The sequence below is a fragment of the Ciconia boyciana genome, chromosome 1, assembly GCF_034638445.1.
Source record: "Ciconia boyciana chromosome 1, ASM3463844v1, whole genome shotgun sequence".
NCBI classification, from domain to species: Eukaryota; Metazoa; Chordata; class Aves; order Ciconiiformes; family Ciconiidae; genus Ciconia; species Ciconia boyciana.
This window is the reverse complement of record NC_132934.1, coordinates 140,683,573-140,701,676: the sequence shown is the minus strand read 5'-3', so window position 1 is coordinate 140,701,676 and position 18,104 is coordinate 140,683,573. Positions and strand designations below refer to the sequence as shown.

General features: G+C 38.6%; 1 protein-coding gene across 7 annotated transcripts in view; it reads right to left on the bottom strand.

The window, feature by feature from the left end:
• Positions 1 to 916: 916 nt before the first annotated feature.
• PUDP (pseudouridine 5'-phosphatase) overlaps positions 917 to 18,104 on the bottom strand; it is a 69,428-nt gene continuing 52,240 nt past the window's right edge. For all 7 annotated transcript variants that reach the window (XM_072849535.1, XM_072849529.1, XM_072849531.1 and 4 more), the window contains one exon: positions 917 to 1,316. In XM_072849535.1, the coding sequence (XP_072705636.1) occupies positions 1,140 to 1,316 (177 nt within the window). In that variant the 3' untranslated portion in view covers positions 917 to 1,139. The remainder of the gene's footprint in view (positions 1,317 to 18,104) is intronic.

Genomic DNA, 18,104 nt, shown 5'->3' with positions numbered 1-18,104 from the left:
ATGTACTTGTGGATTCCACCAAAACCTGTCTACATGTCTAGCATTTTCTAAAGAGACCCTTACCCTTGTCCTGACAAGATGCCAGAAACAGACAGAAGTAAGAGGGACAGATGACAACACAAACATTTTGTGGAAATTATGGTAGCCAGGAAAATGAATTTTAAGTATTTAAATAAACCTAAACTACAGTTTCTGTATTTTAAAAAGACAGCAAACTCTCTGTAGGGAACTTCGCAAAAAAAAGGCTCAAGAAAGAGGTAAGAAGGGAAAAGTAAGGATGGCCTACAGAAAGCTATTTGGATATGAAGGAGTTAAGGCCATAACTTTATCAGAATTGAAGCAAGGACACAGGGTGGATTCATTTCACAAGAATGAAAGGGAAGGCTACATGGCAACATGGAAAATGAGAAGAATATAAGGAAATGAAAGAAGGAAGATGCAAAGCATTTTGGTTAAACTGTAGGATCACATCACTTTGAATAGCTCCTAGAAGGCAATCACCATGCCAAAAAATATAATGACAGAATTATAGAATAATGGAGGTTGTAAGGGACCTCTGGAAGTCATCTCATTCAACCCTCAAGAAGAAAACAAAATAAGAAAACACAGAAATTACAACAAAAACCCTGCAAATAACTGCAAAAAAAAATGACAACAGAATACAAAGGGGAATAGATGGGCAAGTACAGGATGAGGAAATGGATAAATATGTTGATAACGATAACTGTATCAAAAACAATGTAATGGGATAAAAGCCAATCCAGAACAGATTTCTGGTTAAGATCTAAACAGTAAGTAATTGAAGTGGAAACAGAACAAGAAGCTTCCAATGCAGTTACAATAAATTGTCTAAATAGTTTCATAATATTCCCAGAAAACATTATGATGTGCAGAGAACAAGGCTGGATTCACTTCACAAGATGAAACGCTGCTTTAATTTAGCATTTATCACGAGGACAAATCATAAGCATTCCAGTCAGCTTTCAAAGGTACTGTGTGGAAGACTTTGTGTTAACAGGTTTTTTGTGCTTTAGTTTTGAGGAAGAGAGAAAAAGATGCAAAACAATCATAAAACCATAACAAAATTTCATTCCACTTTCTTGATCTCCAGTCAAGTGCATGTTCATAGACATAAGACATTAATCATATGCTGGTAAACCAAACAGTTCTGGTTTGAAATCCTCCATGGAGTTCAGCAGTAGTGTTGCCTCCTTTTTAAGATCTGGATTCAATTTTTCATCTGGAATCATAACCACTTGCATTCCTGCTGCCAGGGCCCCTTGGACTCCAAGTGGTGAATCTTCAAACACAAGACACTGAGAAACAAGGAGGTGAGGGGAAAAAATTAAAGAATAATGTTACTATGAACTTTTAATCTTTTGTTTTAAAAGAGAGAATGATCCCAAATAAAACTTAGTAGGAAAGCTAAATTCAATTCCTGGCTTAGACACCCCTAATTGGAACAAGGGCAAACCTCTCAGTTCGAACATCTGCATGGTAATTAACCTTAAATTCATTTCAATTCAAAAAACCATCAACACGCATACTTAAATCCCAGCAACCGGTTATCCAGATGTTCATAAGTGATTTGTTTTATAGGAACGGGTTTAAGCGCAAGCTTAAAGTAAAGTTAAGCACATGCTTAAATACCTTTATAAGCAGGGAATTTAACTCTTCAAGACCAACTTTACAACGTGCAAAATGGCAAAAGCAGTGCTTTCACTTACAGGTGTGGCATTTCCTACATATACAAGAGAGGGAAGACTACAATACCTAGGTCAATATTAGGACTTTGGATGAGTGGAGAGTAAGATAGAAGTCACTTCTCAGAAGACTGCTGTCAAATTCATGCTCTATTTGCTTAATTCTTCCAAAACAATGGTGAGAAAGAAAATCAGGAATTACATTGGAAGGTTACTTTTAGAGAAGAGAGAGTTTAGTCAGGTAAAAGTTCCATGTCTTACAATAATCACAATCATTCAAGATCGCAGTTTGGAAGCAAAGTTGTTAAAAATAATCAATACATTATTTATGTGAATTTTGTAATTTAACATCAGAATACTGAATAATACATATATAACGTAAATAAATATATAATAAATAATCTAGTCTGAACTTTTATATAATAAAAGATAATGCTTCTGGAGTTCATTTCAGAATGTATATAATGAAGCATCTCTTCCTGACATTACCTAGTCTTGAGTTTGAATTTTTCGTCATGGACAATCCAAAGCAACCTTTGGCATCCAATCATCCAAAAAATTTTGACCTACACTGACAAGTGGTTTCTAACACTTCTGCAATTCAGACTGCATTTATTATCAATATTATTATTACTGCTACTACTACTAATACCAAAATCACTGCCACAAGTAATTTCAGTAATTCAACACAGATGTTGGGATGGCTAGTGCAATTTTCCCCACACCCTTCAGACAGTGCAGCTCTGCCTTATCACCAATGTCTCTCTCATGCATTAAGCCCTTCTCTACGGTCATTACCGATCTACCAAATCCCTTCCTACACACCCAGGATGGATTTTCTTATCCTTTCCTTCACAATGCAATAGACTGTGGCAACTAATACCAAATGGGTAAGAGTAATGATTTGTTAAACTTAGTTTAACTTTTGACTGAATCCAGATGTGACACACTGGGAGACCACACAACAGCATGCTGCACCTTTTAGGCTCTCTAACACACAACTATTTCACCAGGAAAGATTAGGGATGCACAACGTTTTTCTGTTCTGGCTGTGCTCTAAGAGAACCAAGTTGCAACCTGCAAATACTTTATTATGTTCAAAGAAAATATTTTTGCAAGATGTAGAATCATAGAATCATAGAATGGTTTGGGTTGGAAAGGACCTTAAAGTCCTAGTTGGATCATCTAGTTCCAACCCCCCTGCCATACTTTCCACTAGACCAGGTTGCTCAAAACCCCATCCAACCTGGCCTTGAACACTTCCAGGGATTGGGTGGGGCCTCACCACCCTCAGAGTAGAGAATTTCTTCCTTATATCTAATCTAAATCTATCCTCTTTCAGTTTAAAGCCATTACATCTTGTCTAATCACTACATGCCCTTGTAAAAAGTCCCCCTCCAGCTTCCTTGTAGGCCCCCTTCAGGTACTGGCAGGCTGCTATAAGGTCTCCCTGGAGCCTTCTCTTCTCCGGGCTGAACAACCCCAACTCTCTCAGCCTTTCTTCAGAGGAGAGGTGCTCCAGTCCCCAGTCATCTTTGTGGCCCTCCTCTGGACTCGCTCCAACAGGTCCATGTCCTTCTTATGTTGGCGGTCCCAGAGCTGAACGCAGTAGTCCAGGTGGGGTCTCATGAGAGCAGAGTAAAAGGGGAGAATCACCTCCCTTGACTTCTTTTGATGCAGCCCAGGATACAGTTGGCTTTCTGGGTTGCAAACACACATTGCCAGGTCATGTTGAGCTTCTCATCAACCAACACCCCCAAGTCCTTCTCCTCAGGGCTGCTCCCAATCCATTCTTCACCCAGCCTGTATTTGTGCTTGGGACTGCCCCGACCCCTGGGCAGGACCTTGCACTTGGCCTTGTTGAACTTCATGATGTCTGCACTATAAATACTCATCTGTATCAGAGACTGTGGAAGAAGAACAGGGAATGAACTCTTTCTTTCTGCTTTCTTTTATTTTTAAAATATTGATTCTTGCCTGTCAACATGTCAGCAACCACTTGGAGTCTGCCAAGAGAAAGTAAGAGGTGCTTTCTACCTTGCATGTAATAAAGCAAAACTTAATTAATGATTTGTAGTGAGCCAACGGAATCACACCAATGTCTTTTGTGCTCATTTCCTTTATACAGTTGCTGCGTTCCAGTTTGAACAATGTGATACTTTCAAATGTTGATCATTATCACTATTACTAACTACAAATATGTAACCAGCTGATCCTGCAAAGCTTGGAACAATTGGTATTAGAATGGAAGCACAGTTCTGCCTGGAGGTTTTGTTCTTAACAATACCTTAGTTTGTGACCCTAAGCACTCTGAGGACTGGGGACAGTAAATGAAACCCTGACAGGCTTTGCCTTTTGAAGAGTAAGCTTAAATGTTGCACAGAACAGCATTATCAAGGCCTTTCAGAAACCTTTTATAATCCAGCCCATACAAAGAAATGTACTTCACTGCTCTGCCTTGAAAGACCTAATTGACTTCCACAATGTCACTAAGCTTACTGTATGAGAGGAGCCGATGATTATGGAAGGCAAGATGCATAATGAAAAGCTTAACTAATTCCCTGGAACTAGATGCAATTAAAACTCTTTAATTACCAAAGAAGCCAGGCAAAAGACCCATAATTACAGTGGCTTTAATGTTACAGGAAATAAGTGTACTAGGTCTTCCTCCAGTCTTTCTTGCTACTGACATTTATTGTCAACAGCACAGCAACATTTTTAACGAATAACAAAAGGTTTACAAAGGTTCACATACAAAATGGATTTATTAACTTTGCTGCACAGAGATGTTATAAACTGTTCACTGTCCTGGCCCACCCACATACTAAATTTAGAGATGTGAAAGCAGCCAAGTTCTTCCCCATTTTGCATATGTATTGCAATATCAGCATCACTCCAACAGAGAGAGACAGATGAGATTTATACAGACTTCAGCTGCGATTCTGGCTGCATCTCTGCATTATTTCTAAAACTTGTGTCACTGATCAATACTACTGCTATGAGATCTCTCAAAAGGTCATACTAAAACAGGACAGTTTTCACTTTGGAATGAACTAGATGCTTAAAAAAGTAAAGTAGTAAAGCACACTAATTTATATTTCACTCTATGAATCTAGAAAAAGAAAAATTAATCACTTAACCAAAGGAAGAAATAACAAAATCACTGCAGCACCTCGCTACTTCATTTTCCTACATGAAATTTAAGAATATAAGAAAAGAGTGTTAGTTAGGCCCTTGGTATGTACAGCATGCCCTCTCCAACCTATACACTGTAAAGGTCTGGATTGAATATTTACGTAACTAACAGGGATATCTGTAAGTGTTATCGCTATTAGTGATAACCAAGAAGTCTGGAAGGATAAAAGATTAAAATCAGTTTTGAAATTAAGATTTTCAAAAACCTGTGAAGATAATATATATGCACAGGGAGTGCTTATCGAACAAATATCCTTGACCACATATGACACTACTGTATCAACTCTAAAACAGAATGAAGGATGAGACTAAAGATAGCATAATTTATACACATAGAACTCATCTGCAAATTAAACACTACCATCTATTGTTCTATAAAGAAAGAATGAAAAGATAATTTTCATCATCTTTAAAATGGGTAAAGATAGCCTCAAATTCTTTCATATTGTATTAGAAAAATCTTCCATTTGCTGGTTCTGGTTTGGTCTGGTTAGGCCTTTAATCTCAGTGAAAACATCTGCAGACATGGGGACTAAACCACATGTTTTAGCACTTTGTCTTTGAACCAGAGTCTTACTGGTAAGAGTATCAAGTATTTAATTACTTTGATAAAAAGACTCAGAAGAAAAGGAACTGAGTATTTGGTAACTCCTTTATTTTCTTCCCTAAACATTTTCTTTTAATATATCATTATTTTTACATTGTATTCGCCATATGCTCCATGGGAAACAGCTCCTATGGAATTAATGAGAAAATATTGAACTTCAGTTTTCATTTTTTTTCTGTTATCGCTGTAACATTTACCTTGTGGTCTGTTCAAACTGAAGCTAACATGGTTAAGTCTTTCACTGGGCAAAATATACTTTAAAAAATTTCAGTCCTATTGAGTCTTACACAGAACTAAGTTAAAACTACCGAGCCTTCTGAGGAACTACTGACAGAATGACTCTCCCACCATGCCTAAAACCCCATTTCAAAACCACTGCATGTATGTACTCTGACTTTAAAAAAAATAATAAAAAATCAGGCATTCTGGGGACAAAAGTGGTTAAAAGATAAAGAATAATAATTAGTTTTATTCTTCCTTCCTGCTGAATGACAGTAAAAAGGGAAAACAGTGGAATTTTGAGGTTTCAAATCACAGTTTCAAAAAGGGCTGGTAAGACCTCTGAGAGGTTATCCCTATGTTCATTCTCCAACTTCTGAACAGGACCAGACTCTTTCTGTGCTTGATGAGAAGAGACAGTAGAAGATTATTGCACCTTCTGTCCTCAAATGACACAGAAACATTTGGTATCAGAATGTGATGTATTATGTTTGGAGCTTCTTATGGATTGCATATTATACTTCTGTAACTTCTTTATTTATCATTGATTTTTCTACTTCATGATCAAATCAACTGGTCAAAAGTGTGACATGCTATTTTTAAAAATTTGCATTCTGGAAACAGTCGGTAACCTTTTTCATTAATTTACATATATATGCACAACGCAGTCTGTGCTATAAGCATTTAAGGCCTAATTCAAATTCCATCACATCACTAAAAAAATCCCCATTGATTTCAATGGGCATCAAACTGAGCCCCAAAACAGGCTGCAGGAAGAAATCCACTGAGTACAGCCAGCTCATGTTGATTTCAGAACAAAATTGTTCATCTCTGTGAACCAGAAGGCGGTCAGGCCTTTCATTTCTACAGGTAACTTGTTGACTGTTCACTTCCAAAAGTATTTTTCCTTTCCTCGTTGTGAAAAACTAGCTCATACTCTGCGGTCATAATTCAAAACTAAGTAGTATCTAAGAAATAAATTATCAGTCTGAAAAATACTATTACTGCAATCATGGTTTTCATTTTGTTCAACAACTTTCATCTCTTTTTCCTTGTTGAATCAATGTTTTCAGATTTTCAAAATAATTCCACTACTGACCAACTGTGTTACTAGTGTGAGTGACCCAGGAATTTTCAAGAACTATAATATAATTCAGAATATAACACAGACCCATCCATATCCCTTATAAAATGTTGAGATGCTGTTTATCATTTATGGGAGGTGGTGGAAATTCACAAAAAGAGAGAGGACACCAACAACTTCACTAACATGTCATAACACAGATGCTGGGCTATTTTTTACGTAACTTGTGTTTTCTTTTTTCCTATGCTTTGATATACAAAGTATCTAGGAACAAGGAGAAAATGTATTTCTGGGTGACCCATTTACCACCAGAGTTACTTAAACATTATTGAATAAAGGCATTTTAAGCAGCTACAGTATTTGCAATTTTGGCCTCCCACTGTGTTAACCCTCTGAAGAATTAACAAAAACCAATAATGAAATAACTTGATTCATGTTTCTCTCCTAATCTTTGGACTTACCCTCTCCAGAAACAGTTGGGAAAATTCTCAGTAGCAATAATGAATTATACTTCATTTTATTTTAAGGACATATGCCAATTTGACTAGCCAGGGATAACAGAATCATATTTAATATGCTGTTTAAAAAAGTCATGCAGCTTACAGCCCCATGACTTAGCTCCATTAAGGAAAATGAGGAGTAAGCCAAGATGTTTTTAAATGCTATAACAAATGAACAAACAAGCTGGAAACTTATAATCAAATGAATTAAGCATCAGAGTATCCAGAATACTAACTACCAGCCACCATTCTTTATGATTCAATGATTCATATTAAGAACTGTTTGGAAATTATATGCCCATATGCTTTTTAATTCAGATTTTTATTAACTTGCTACTAGGAGTATGTTGCACACCAGTACAAGAATCAAATTATTTACCAGAAGACTTATAAGATAAACACAAAAATCATTAGCATAATTAAAAAAAAAAAGAAAAAAAGGAAGTGTGTTATATCTGCACATAATTAGATCACTCTGCATTTCCAGCTCTTGCATAAATGCCACTTTACATTTCAGCCCACACCAGCAGCTACCCTCTCACAAACCAGTTCACAGGATGTTATGTTAAGGTGGGCCAGAAGGAGTAAAACAGTTTGGATGGGGAAAAAGGAGGAGAAATTTCAAATTTCTTGCTTGTTTTCAAGACTCGATCAAGTGAAAGAAAGTGCTTCTGTGAGTGACAGTCGGACCCAGACACAGCGGCTCTGTGAGGCAGGGAGAAGGTCACATTTACATGCGGGGTTACTCTGATCATTCTGGATGGCTGGAGCACTCTTTTCACAGAGGACTGTGTGTTTAGAAGACAGCACACTGGGAACTTTGTATGGCAACTTGTGTTACAGGCCTCAAGAAATTCCCAGGCTTTCTGAAACAGTGTCCAATTATCCCGGCAGCAGAAATCTAACTCAATCAACTGCAGCTTGGATTAGCCATAGAAGAGTATTGTTCTTTTATGGAGAACACAAGGCAAATACTCAAGATGCTCTCTACTGAGGCTACTCGTATCGTGTAACATGCTGGGTTTTTATGTCACTTATCTCTAAAAGTGGCCTAAAAAGGAATTCGGTGCAATTAAATAGTTAATTTGTGCTGCTTTCCCTTCCACACAGAAGTACCTTTCTAAAACCACTGACTGTCTTGACATGTAATACACAACACATTCAAATAACTGCACCTTGCATGCAGAGCTCAGAACCGTAGCATAATTTACACTGGAAGGGATCCCTGGAGGCCATTTAGAAACACCCCTACTCAACACATGTCCAGCCAGAGCAGGCTGCTCAGGGCCTTGACCAGGTGAGCTCTGAGTATCTTCAAGGATGCAGACTCCACATACCTCCTGGGCAACCTGTTTCCATATTTCACCACCCTTATGGTGAAAATGGTTTTCCGAGCATCTATCAGGAGTTTCTTGTGTTCCAGCTTGTGCCTGTTGCCTATTGCAAGATCACTCTGCACCTTGGAGAAGAGGCTGGCCCCATCTCATCAGCAAACACATCAGAAATACGAACCAGGTACATCCAAAGGAGGAGCTGTTTTGATGAATCCAAATTCTAAGTCTGAAACTGAAACTGGAAGTAGGTATGAAAAGTATTTCCTGAATAAATGCAATGACCTTTTTGCCACAGGGAATGTCTCCGAAGTTGCAGGTGCAGCACAGCAGGCTGACGATGGCAGGTACCCTGCCTGTTTTGTGTAACTGGACACCACCACTTGCCTATAACCAACTCAGCAGGTGCTGCAGAAGGCAGCTGACTCTCATGGAGCAATCCAATTTTTTCAAGCAGCATAATTTTCTGGCAATAGTTTCTTTTTGTTCTGTAATGTCTCCTTGACCAGTGTTATTTTCCCACACAAAAAGACTAGCCTGCATACTGAAATGTACCTTAATCTGATCTAAACATAATCTTAATTATTGTATAATCTTTGACAGAAGTGTTAATAACAACCCACATATGCTTCAGACATAAAATAATTTCCTGATTTCTTCAGTAAAGAAAGAAAGGGTGAGAAGAGGCATTCACCTTTAAACAGGTTTTCATTGGGACTGAAAAAAAGTCATGGAAAAGGTCTTTTTTTTTCTATTCAGTACAAGCTTCTCATTGAACCCTACACAACAGTAGTGACTGGTGAGATGTAGCTGTGTTACACTTTAACTCTTCATGATCAGGAAGAAAAGCGGTTTTCTTCAAACTTCAAACAGCTAAAAGTTATATTTTAGAGCATATTTAAGATTAATAGCACAAAACTCCAAGCATGAAGCCACAGACTAGCACCTTTAAGTAAAACAAGCAAAACACTAACAAAATTATAATTTTCTACATATTTCAACTACAGTAAACAAATATTTATATTAAAAATGGCAATTCTCTGTTCTCAATATAGATTTTCTAAGAGGAAGGTGGACAACAAAATACAAAAGTAAGCTGGAAAAAATATTAACTGCTAATTTGTTGAATTTGGGTAAACACCTGAACTGAATCTTACAGACCTTCTGGTGGAAATTTGCTTTTGTACCTTTTAAAAGAAAAAAAATAATTATGACATTGCTTGGAAGAATAACTTAATAGTACTGGCTTCACAAAAAACAAGAGAATGAAAGCAGGAAATTAAAAGCTGGTTTTACTCCAGTACAAACCAAAATCAAGAACAACTCTTAAAATCTTTTAAAAATGTAGTATCTGGGAGAGAGTCACACCTCATAAGAGGGTTAAAGAAATGGAAGAGCCAAAGAACAGGAATAAGCTTAAGATAATCAGCACTAGGAAGAACCATTACAATCTGAAATAACACACTATTTTGAAAAAGGAAATAAATTCACATCATAAAGAGATACAAACCTGGAAAGCTTCTGATTTTGAAACATAATAGTATGAAGGTTTGACTCTAGGTCATTTCAGGGGACATTTGCTCAAACAGAATTACTTCAATGTCTTCTTTTGAACTCATTGATATTTAAAGTACTATTTCCACTAAAATATGAACTTGTAAAATAGCAATAGTATTAACAATAATTGTTATAAAATTAGTCTGTTACATCTATGCAAGGATAATATATGCTTCAATTTAATGTATTTCCATCATATGCCATTAGATTAAATTCCATGTACATGTTTAAGACAAACGCAAAAGTGACCAAATTAGACAATTTTCTCCTGATCAGGCTCCTAACCTGTTCCTAGGAGGTAGTTTCAAAAGCAGCTGAGCCAAATTAATGGTTTGCTGCCAATGAAAGATTGTTTCTTCCTTCTCTTTCTTTAATCTTCTGTTAACGGGTGTATGCTTCCATCTGTCTCCTAGTGATGGGTGTTCTGTTTGTGTGCCCTTCTGTGAATCAACCTACCTAACCCTAACAGAAAACTATTCTCCTATGAGGCTTATAAACTGGAGAACAACCACATAACAGCTGGGAGTGAATAGGAAGACTGAAGAGGAATATAAATCTTCCTTTTTGGGCAGTGATAAATCATAGAGGGGTTCATCCCTTCAAACTACAGTCTTATTCCTGGCATGCCTTGCATTTGCCTAGAGCAGACCATATGTGTAAAACCACAAAATGGCTGTGCAAAGTTTTGCAGAACCTGCTCTTTCAACACAAGCCCAACTGTGGGCATGGGATTATGGTTATGAATGTCGCAATTCCAAAATTTATTTTGCCATAGCAATCGAAAAATATCACATCTGAAATGAAATGCCTCATTACATCGATAATCAGATCTATTTAAGTAACTCATGATTTCAAAAGATGATTTCTCTGCCTCTTAGTTGGCAAAGCTGCTTTGATTGTGCAGGCAAACAGAGCTCAGAACTCAAAATTTCTTACAACATTTTCTCCACCTGACAAAGTATTTCTGTGTGCTAAATACAGTATTTCTAAAGAACAGGAAATCTACCACCAAAAGTAACAGAATTAATAATAAACACCATATTTCATACACCACTATGTATGATATACATAGTGTATGTACATCATATATATACGATATATATATACGATTGTATATATATGATATATATTTGAACTTTGAACTATTGAACTATTTATTATGAGAAATAATTAATTCAATGGAGAGCACTCTCCTAACCCTGAATGAGGGATTAACTTTAAGTGCACAGCAAGATCTACTAGATCAATACAATTATTATTGGTAAAAAAAAATGTATTAATAAGAGGAAAGTTAAAAAGAAAATGTCAAAATTTTTTTTTTAAGCATTCAGTAGACAAGTAATCCCTTTCACATTAATCTCTACCTGGTTTTTATCAGCTTGCTTTGTTTATTTTAGGGAAGCAATAATTATCCAGGTATTTCAAGCTACAAAAACTGTAAGATGGAAAGCCAGTGAATATCAGGCAGTTTTATGTGAATCAATCATTAAAATAGACTACTCCTCTAAAAAATTTCTTTGCACTGTAAACCCCAAGTTCAAATATTTCTATAAATGTGAACATTAATACATTCTTACAATGAATTCACATGTAGAAAGTTGTCTTAATCTCCTGTTGCAATATATTTCAAAACACTTCTGTCAAAATTCCCCTAACAATATCATCTAGCTATTTAAAAGACTGCATAGAAACACTTTTTTTTAAATGCATTGATGACCCACAGTTATCAAGCTGTGCCTATTTTTCTATTAGACCAGCTCTACCAGATAAGAGAGTGCTACTAGTCGCCTCAACAAAAGGCTATCAGTTCTTATTTTGACTCAAGCATGCTTACAGGCAGAATAACAGCTCATTTTCAGTGAAAGGAATAAAGGGCGTAAGATGTAAGTGAACATTTCAGAGTAAACAGTGAGCAAAAATAGAAAAATATGTTTATTTAACTCTGTGTATGTATGCATGTGTACAAATACATGGTGTATATATGGTCTCTATACAGATAAGTCTCTTTCTCTGTGGCCTAAGGCTTATTCAGGTTAATATATATTAGATTAGTAACTAACACAGCCATGACACTGGCTTAACATTAACACTAGTTTGGGAATACCAGCCATGGTATCAGCAACTACTAACTATGCTTGTCACACAACTTCTGCCATGAGTAACTTCTTTTGGGTACTCAGTTCTTCAAAGAAACAAGTTTATCATTATCTGGGTTCTCATCAGCTTTTTCTTAATATCATTTTTATTTTTAAAAAGTCTCATCTGTATATTTCAATCAGAAATAATGTCCAGATGTCAACAGGGTATAAACCTGACAGATGGCAGACTCATTTAAAAGGAAAACTACCACCTACCTGCCTGTAAATTGACCTCTCATGGGCAAAGCCCTCAAAACACTGCAACAGGCCATATGCTTAAGTGAAAACTACTTGCTCATCCAACACAATAATGATTTTATATTAAAGGTAAGAATCACCACTTACCTAAAGAATCCACTGATCTGAAGTATCCTTCATTTGCTGACCTTCAACAGTTTGAGTGAGTCTTTGGAAATGGCATGAGGGTTGATTTCCCATTTAAACTAAACGTGTCCATTTCTCTGTGACTGTTGGAATTGTTACTCTAAAGCTTGCTACCATGTTATTGTGCTACTACGTTATGGATTACAGATGCCCACACATAATATACATACACACACAGAAAATACGCAAATGCTACATAAATGTCATATGGACTCACAGTATCACAGAATCCCGGGATGACTGAGGTTGGAAGGGACCTCTGGAGGTCACCTGGTCCACCCCCCTGCTCAAGCAGGGACACCTACAGCCCATTGCCAGGACTGTGTCCAGACAGTGTTTGAATATCTCCAAGGAGGAAGACTCCACAACCTCTCTGGGCAACCTGCACCAGTGCTCGGTCACCCTCACAGTAAAAAAGTGTTTCCTGATGCTCAGAGGGAACCTCCTGTGTTTCAGTTTGTGTCCACTGCCTCTGGTCCTGTCACTGGATACCACTGAAAAGAGCCTGGCTCCGTCCTCTTTGCATCCTCTCTTCAAGTATTTACATACATTAGTAAGATCCCCCCTGAGCCTTCTCTTCTCCAAAGCTAAACAGTCCCACCTCGCTCAGCCTTTCCTCATATGAGAGATGCTCCAGTCCCTTAATCACCTCTGTCACCCTTTGCTGGACTCCCTCCAGTAGCTCCATATGTCTCTTGTACTGGGGAGCCCAGAACTGGACACAGTACTCCAAGTATAGCCTCACCAGTGCTGAGCAGAGGGGCAGGATCACCTCCCTCAACCTGCTGGCAACACTCCTCATCATCAGCCGCCTTTGTCGCAATGGCACATTGCTGGCTCATGGTCAACTTGGTGTCCACCAGCCATCATAATTATCTTTTTTTCTGAGAGTATGAAATCAATTTGCTTTTCTTTCCTGTTCAAAAGTATGCAGCCACACTCACTGGTGCAGAGACAGATGGCACTGTAACGGAACTTCTAAATTTAAAGGTTTGAATGACAAATGTGCAAAAAATACAGACAAACCATATTGCTAAGTGACCATTAGAGAACCTACGAACATAAAACACTCCATTAGGAAGTGTCTCAGTCACCCCAATACTGATATAAACACATTTCTTCACAGTTAAGTCAAAGGCAAATTGCCTTCTCTACAAACGCTTTCAGTCAACTTACAAACAAGCACCTGAATGAGAGTTCACGTGCTTATAACACATACTTATTTGGGGAAAAAAATGAAGTTGTCTCTGCCTAAGCACAGGCCACCTCTCTTTTCTTCTTTTTAAAATCAAATTAGGTATATTTATATATTAGGAAGACTACCATGGCATACCGCAAACATTGATTTTACATTGCTCTAACCATCACAACGCATGACCTGAAAGAAACCACCTCTAATACAGCAACACGATCAGTTCAGAAATAGATGCTGCCACAGGTATTGCCAAGAATCTGGATAAATTGACAGGCAGCTGAGTGCTACGAGCAGCATTTTGCTGATAACTTGGAACCTTCAGCTCCCAGACAGTATATAAGGATTCCCTGGGGAAACTAGACTGCAGCAGGTATGTCAAGGTGACAAAGTATCACTGCCACACAATCCACTGAAAGATATGTTCTGGCTACCAGGTAAAATACGCTGTGACTACAAAGAAAAAGGAGGACAGGCTGTCAGGTGAAGAAGCGAAAGAGAATTTCAAACACCATGATTCAGTATACAGGAAATATCTCAAGTAATTTTTTCCCCCATTTTTTTTCTGATTAGAAGTTGCGGTGTTTTCTATTATATTTTAAAACTTCGCTAACTGATTTCAACTACTTCTAGTGAGATACAGGTAAGATTCATTATTGAATAGAGAAAATTTATAAATCAGATGGCTAATATGTCTAAAGAGTGAGGACTGAAATTTCTCATCCACACATAAAGATTGTCTTGGGGATATATGTTCTGGGTTTACAGGTATTGAAGGTGTAGCTAAACACATCTGCTTCGTATTCTTCAAAGGTTTGTAAGTTCTAGTCTTAGCAAGGAAAACAATGTGAGAAAAGACACTAAAACTGCTATTTTCTCCATTGACCCTGCATCTGCAGATAAAACACTTCAATACTTTCAAAGCCATAGAGGACAGCCTCCTCATTGACAAGTAGTAATTTAACAAGTAGTTCCATGGAATATCGAGAGATAATGGGTTAAAACCAGAAAGAAACATTTACTCTATGTAGAACTACTGTTATTATAATCTCAATCAGATCAAGTTTTAACTTTGTTACCAAAAGAAACAGGAATAAAATCTTACAAAATCAAGTGACAATTGTAATTTTGAGCTTCTTCAGATTACCAGCGTCTTGCATCTATATGGAGAGCAAAGATATTGCTCATGACACTCTAAACGCTTTTCTCAATCAGATGTTCTTGTGCTTAGCAGTGGCAGTGCTGCAGGCTGCCAGCCGAGGTTCTTCACTCCCACGTGTTCTCCTACTTCCCTATCAACTAAAACTTTTTCTCCCTGCATTGGGTGCCTTCCTAAATACTCTCCTTGGAGAAAAGGAGCACAGCTTAGCTAGGCAGTTTTTAATTAATAAGAATCTTTCCTTCCAAATCTTCTGTGGTTATGAAACATCACATTACTAATAAGTCCAAAGAGCATCTATAGAGCATTAGCAGTTAAAATTGCCAAGTATATTTCTACAGAGAGGGATCTGTACATTTGCCTATCTAGAAATACATATATATGTACACACATTAGTTTATGCGGTAGAAGTGCTCATCATTGCACACAGGAAGAAGCACGCAGGAGCCACAAGGGTGGCGGGGGGGGGAGCCTGAATCACACCCTGCCCAGCTGCTCCCAGGCCTGCCACAGCAGCCCTCAGCCTACCAGAAGCTCATCCCTGTGCTGCCTGATGGCAGGAGGCGCAGGGGCAGGGGGAGCCCCAGCAGCCCTGCGAGGGCAGTGGAGGCTCCTGGTCCAGCCACTCCTGGTGCCACAGGAGCCCCCAAGGGGCCCTGGGGCAGGGCCAGACTCACCTGGACATGCCAGCGGGAGAGGCTCTACAGGTCAGAGTGCCCCATGGGAACAGGGGACAGAAGGGGCTGGTGGGATGTGAGCAGGGGCTATCAGTCCACATGCCTGGCCATGCCTGCGCCAGCCAGTGCAGCCTGTCCTGTCTCCTCTATCTCAATTTCTGATGGTTTTTTTGGGCAAGGGCTTACTATTGTGCATGCACACGTGCGCGGAGGTCTCAGTGCCAGCCCTGCCACAGGACCAGGGGTCCCACGTGCCCACAGTGCAGCACCTGCAGTGAGGGTGGGTGTGTAAGTGAGCATGTAAGCGCTAGTGAAGAGCACGCTGGACTAGCTGGCAAGTAGGTGAAGTGGCCTGGGAGCCGGGTGTGTCTCTACAGGCGAGAACATAAGCAGCACTGGCTCTTGGAGGGGCAGGGTAGGCATAGGGTAGCCCTGGCCAGGTGCTGTAGAGATTGTGGCACCTGGGGCTGTCCGAGAGATCCACCTGTGTGTGCATGAGAGAGTCTCTGTGGGAGGTGATGGAGGGGAGCACAAGGATCCAGGAGCACCGGATGGGCTGTGTCTAAGCCATCCACTGTGTGGGTGGAAGGAAGGGGAAGGGGAGAAGAATCTGCACCAAGGGCTAGAGTGGGGCTGTGGCCTCAGGGGCTCATGCCTCCAGGTGCCAGCCACTGGGGTAACTGGGATCTGGGGCCAGCTGAGTACCTAAATCCAGCTGCCCAGATTTTTGTTTTTATTCATCCCAGTGTCCTTCTACATTCTACTAAGAATCTGTTTCTAAACAACTAACAAAATTTTTTCCACTTTTTAAATTAATCATGACATCAATAGCCAAGCCCTAAATACTTTTACGATACTGCTTCCCAAGCCGTTTATCAAAAGATCCTAGTTGACTGTTGTTGCAGTTGGAATATATGGTAGATTTGTCTCGCATGTCTGCGCATGAAAGTGACAAAACAGATGAATCCAGAAGATCAACATAGGTGTAGGTTTGAAAACATAGATTTAAGTTCTCTAAAATTCATAAGCTTATTGATACTAGCAACAGCTTATGAAGTCAACAGAGGGTTTGTCATTGCATTGTCTGCACCATGAACACATGTACTTGTTGAAGAACCACGGCATTTTTAACTTTTTTCCAATTAAGGTTATTTTTGTTTATGCTCTCTCCCCCCAAAAAAAAATACAAACTGTGCGTAAGACCCATAAATAAAGGCATTTGCAAATAAAATGAGAGCCACAGTCAACTGGAACAGTACAGAGCCCTTTGCTGTATTTATAAAGAAATGCAAAAAGGTGGTTGGTTAGTTTGTTTTTGTCAGGCAACACAAGCTTTTAATATCTCTAGTCATTCAGAGCTTCGATTGAGATTTATTAACCTGTCAAACAAAAGCAATTTTACAACATATACAATTGCAGTTCATTTCTGAACATTTATTGCTCTGTAAACAGAAAGTCCAGATTCTTAAACAATCTGTCCCTTTTCTTCTCCTTGAAGCAAGAAGGAAGGCATGGTAGAGAAAGAAATTCTAAGTGAAATAGAAAGAAGTATTCATGAACTTATTTACACAAAGATATAAAAAGCCTAAAGTTAGAAATTAAACCAGACTTTTACAGTGACTACCTCTAATGAAAAAAATCTTTGGTGCCAGTAACTTACATCAAACAAAATCAAACAGGGGCACAGAAATGAGAAATAGTTTACATTAAAGGTGGTCACGATACTGAAAGGGGGATGGCCTCGGCCCAGGAGATGATGTAGAACACCCCCCACATTTGGGGAATATGGATGAGAGGGGAAGGGGAAGCAGAACAGGGCCTCAGGTCCATGTTTACTTTGTGTATTTTGTGCTATGCAGCTCCCTAGCTGTGAGTTAAAGCTAAGAGGTGTCAGGTTTCTGTACTCTCTTGAAATCTTTAAACACAGAACAAAATGATGACTCCAAGGAAATCTAAATAATTGTGGAAGGCCATTTTGCTCATAATTTAAGTTAATAGTATCTGTTGAGCAGAAGCTTGACTATGAAATTCTGTTACTATTTAGTATCATAATTCTCAAATACGCAAGGCTTATGTTTGAAAAGTTCATTAGTCATTAAAATTAGGAAAGAAGAAAACAGAAGTATGATGATAAACTTCAGGAAGTCCAGCAGAGGGCCACCAAGTTGGCTGGGGTTGTAGCAACTTGCCCTATGAGGAAATGCTGAAGGAGACCTTGGCTTGTTCAGCCCAGAGAAGACTTCAGGAGGGCCAAACAGCAGCTGCTCAGTATCTCTGAGGACATTACTGAAAAGACAGAGACAGCCTCTTTACCAAGGTGCGTAGTATGAACATGAGATGATGGTCCTAAATTGAAAT